This window comes from Phaethon lepturus, unplaced genomic scaffold (genome assembly GCF_000687285.1).
Source record: "Phaethon lepturus isolate BGI_N335 unplaced genomic scaffold, ASM68728v1 scaffold11157, whole genome shotgun sequence".
Taxonomy (NCBI): Eukaryota; Metazoa; Chordata; class Aves; order Phaethontiformes; family Phaethontidae; genus Phaethon; species Phaethon lepturus.
Genome location: NW_010552555.1, coordinates 13,562 through 16,185, shown reverse-complemented (window position 1 = coordinate 16,185; position 2,624 = coordinate 13,562). Strand labels below are relative to the sequence as shown.

General features: G+C 44.5%; 1 protein-coding gene across 1 annotated transcript in view; it reads right to left on the bottom strand.

The window, feature by feature from the left end:
• The window catches only part of LOC104624000 (putative deoxyribose-phosphate aldolase), a 32,565-nt gene extending 30,642 nt beyond the window's left edge, over window positions 1–1,923 (bottom strand). The window contains exons 1-2 of the mRNA XM_010291249.1: window positions 1,806–1,923; window positions 347–475 (exon numbers count right to left, since the gene is read on the bottom strand). Of these exons, the coding sequence (XP_010289551.1) occupies window positions 347–475; window positions 1,806–1,923 (247 nt within the window). The remainder of the gene's footprint in view (window positions 1–346; window positions 476–1,805) is intronic.
• Between the last annotated feature and the right edge of the window lie 701 nt (window positions 1,924–2,624).

Below are 2,624 nucleotides of genomic sequence, written 5' to 3'. Positions count from 1 at the left end.
CACGACATCTGTAGCTCATCGCAACTGCCTGGATAATATGTGTATCTGACCCAAACGTATCTGGTCCTTCTTACATATACCAAGGAGTAGATGTTTGACAAAAATATTATTTGTTCCTACAGATTTTGTCATTTAGCAGTTTTAAGTGTTATTTAACATTCCACATTGCTTTTGGAGGTTATACAAAACATGTGACAGCATTACTACACCTGCAACTTCCGAAACTGCTGCGTAACAGTTTTTGCCTACTATTGGCAAAACAACTTTTGCAACTAGAATTTTTTAGGCTTCATAAATAATATAGCAAAGACATTCTTAGCTTAAAAAGAAAACCACATATATTTACCTGCCATCATAGCTATCATACTGGCTTTGTAGACATTAGCAAGGGACCCCAGTTCACCCGTTGCCAAGATTGTTTTCATATGAGCTTCTCCACAGGCCTCACGGCACTGACGGATCTCCTCGTAGAGACCTGTGGATAAAAGCATGTAAAAATTATCAAAGTTGCCTGAGAGACATTTTCAAGTATGGCTGTAATTTCCACTTCTGGATTAATTTCCAATCTTACAATTAGTCATAGCACTCAAGAACTTAAGTTTTGTAAGTTCAATAAATTACATGACTGGAGGTAATTAACAATGCCACACAGTTTCAGACTTAATAGCTATTAATGTTAGTTCTCTCAAAACTAAGAATGTGCACAGTATACCAAACACTCAAGAATACATCAGGAGTAAAAAATGCTATGACAAGATTGATTTTACAGCAGCTTTTTCAGCAATAAATATGGTAGTACATTGACTCAGTACCCAGGAACAGTTGTTTTCCTGTCCACACCACGTCATCACCCTCTCTGTCCCCTTTAGCCTGCCTGTGGAATGATTGCTGGGGGTGGCTTAGAAATCAACCTTATATTCACGCTCTAAGAGCAGCATTGAAGCAGGGTGGAATGCAGCTAATGTGCGACGAGTCTGTACCATGGCAATTCCCTAGGCAACCCCAGATGTTGCCAACATCAGGGGAACTTGGTGTGCTGACTCTTAGAGAAATTGCCTGGAGGGCGGAGTGGAGACACCGCGGCCGTGCTGTGATAACGAGGGAATCTAAAGGTACACGGTATAAATCAATAAGCTGGACATTTGATGCCCTGGGCCAACAGTCTGTCAACTTTTGACAAAATGCTGTACTCAGAGTGAACTTTGCCTATTATGATCTCATTATAATACCAAAACACACCTCAATCCCAAAAGTTACCCGCCTCCCAAGGTGCGACCACCCCTCAATGAGCTTGCGCAACTGAGTTTTTCCTAGTCTGTGCCTTTAAATGCGAAGCGAGAGAATTTTGGACCAATCTTGATAAAGGTACGTATGACTAGAGTCACTCAAGCTCCACCTGTGAAGTAAAACACTATAAAACAGTTTGAGATGGGGTGGATGTCAGGGAAGATACCATCGATGCAACGACCCCGTTCTCCTGACCTTTAGGATCCGCCGACAGGCTGACCCTCTCTTCTCCCCATTGGGACGCCTTTGGGTAAGATTCGAACACTTGGCTATCCCAAGTGAATCCCCAGGAATCTCAGGAATCTCTGTAGAGTTGCTTTGTTACCCCACGCACGTGTAACCCGGCTGTAGTTATCTATTTGCATGTGCTTTGCAGACAGTGAATTTATCACCGGCAATCTAAGAGAATTTGTGCATCTGTTGCTTCAATCAGTCGCACTATTGATTGACTCAGCCGCGTGTGCTGTCTCCGAATGTGACCGTACCTCTGAGTGCGGCCGTGCTAGTTCAGGTGGTACCTGGCTGAGCAGATAGCGCTGGCTGAGCAGGTAGCGCGATGTTAGTAGTGCATCCGGACCCACGGTAGTCCAACGGAGGTGTTGGGTGCGACCAGACTACTAACGCTGACTTGGGCATCACTCAGAAACTAAGGCCAGCCGCCCCCAGTCCCTCTGATACCTGAGGATCGCAAGGGGATTCAGTTTCCGCCAAATTGCTTTGCCTCTTAATGCAACAGAAAAATTGGTGTAACTGACAGGGCTGTCCCACGGTAGTCCAACGGAGGTGTTGGGTGCGACCAGACTACTAACGCTGACTTGGGCATCACTCAGAAACTAAGGCCAGCCGCCCCCAGTCCCTCTGATACCTGAGGATCGCAAGGGGATTCAGTTTCCGCCAAATTGCTTTGCCTCTCAATGCAACAGAAAAATTGGTGTAACTGACAAGGCTGTCATGGATAAACTGCTGCAAAAATATAACTGTGCCCCTTCCAAGGCTGGGAAGGAGTGGGCCCAACAATTTTGGAAGGATGAAGAAAAAGTGATAGAATGCATTGAGCAGTGTCAAGCTGCACAAAAGGGTAGAGTGAGAAAAAGCAAAGGTGCCATCTGTGCAGTTTCAGGAGCTTGTTTATCTTGTGCTCAAGAAGCAGCTAAGGAAGCTCTTGCTCCCACGCCAGTTTCTAATGTGGAATGTACAACTCTGAAATCAGAAAATGAGGTGTTGAAGTCGTCATTAGCTTTTGAAAGGGAGACAGGAGAAAAATTAGGATTCCAAGTTGATAAACTTTTGAGTGAAAAGGATAGGCTTTTGAGAGAAAAGGGTAAACTTATAAAGGA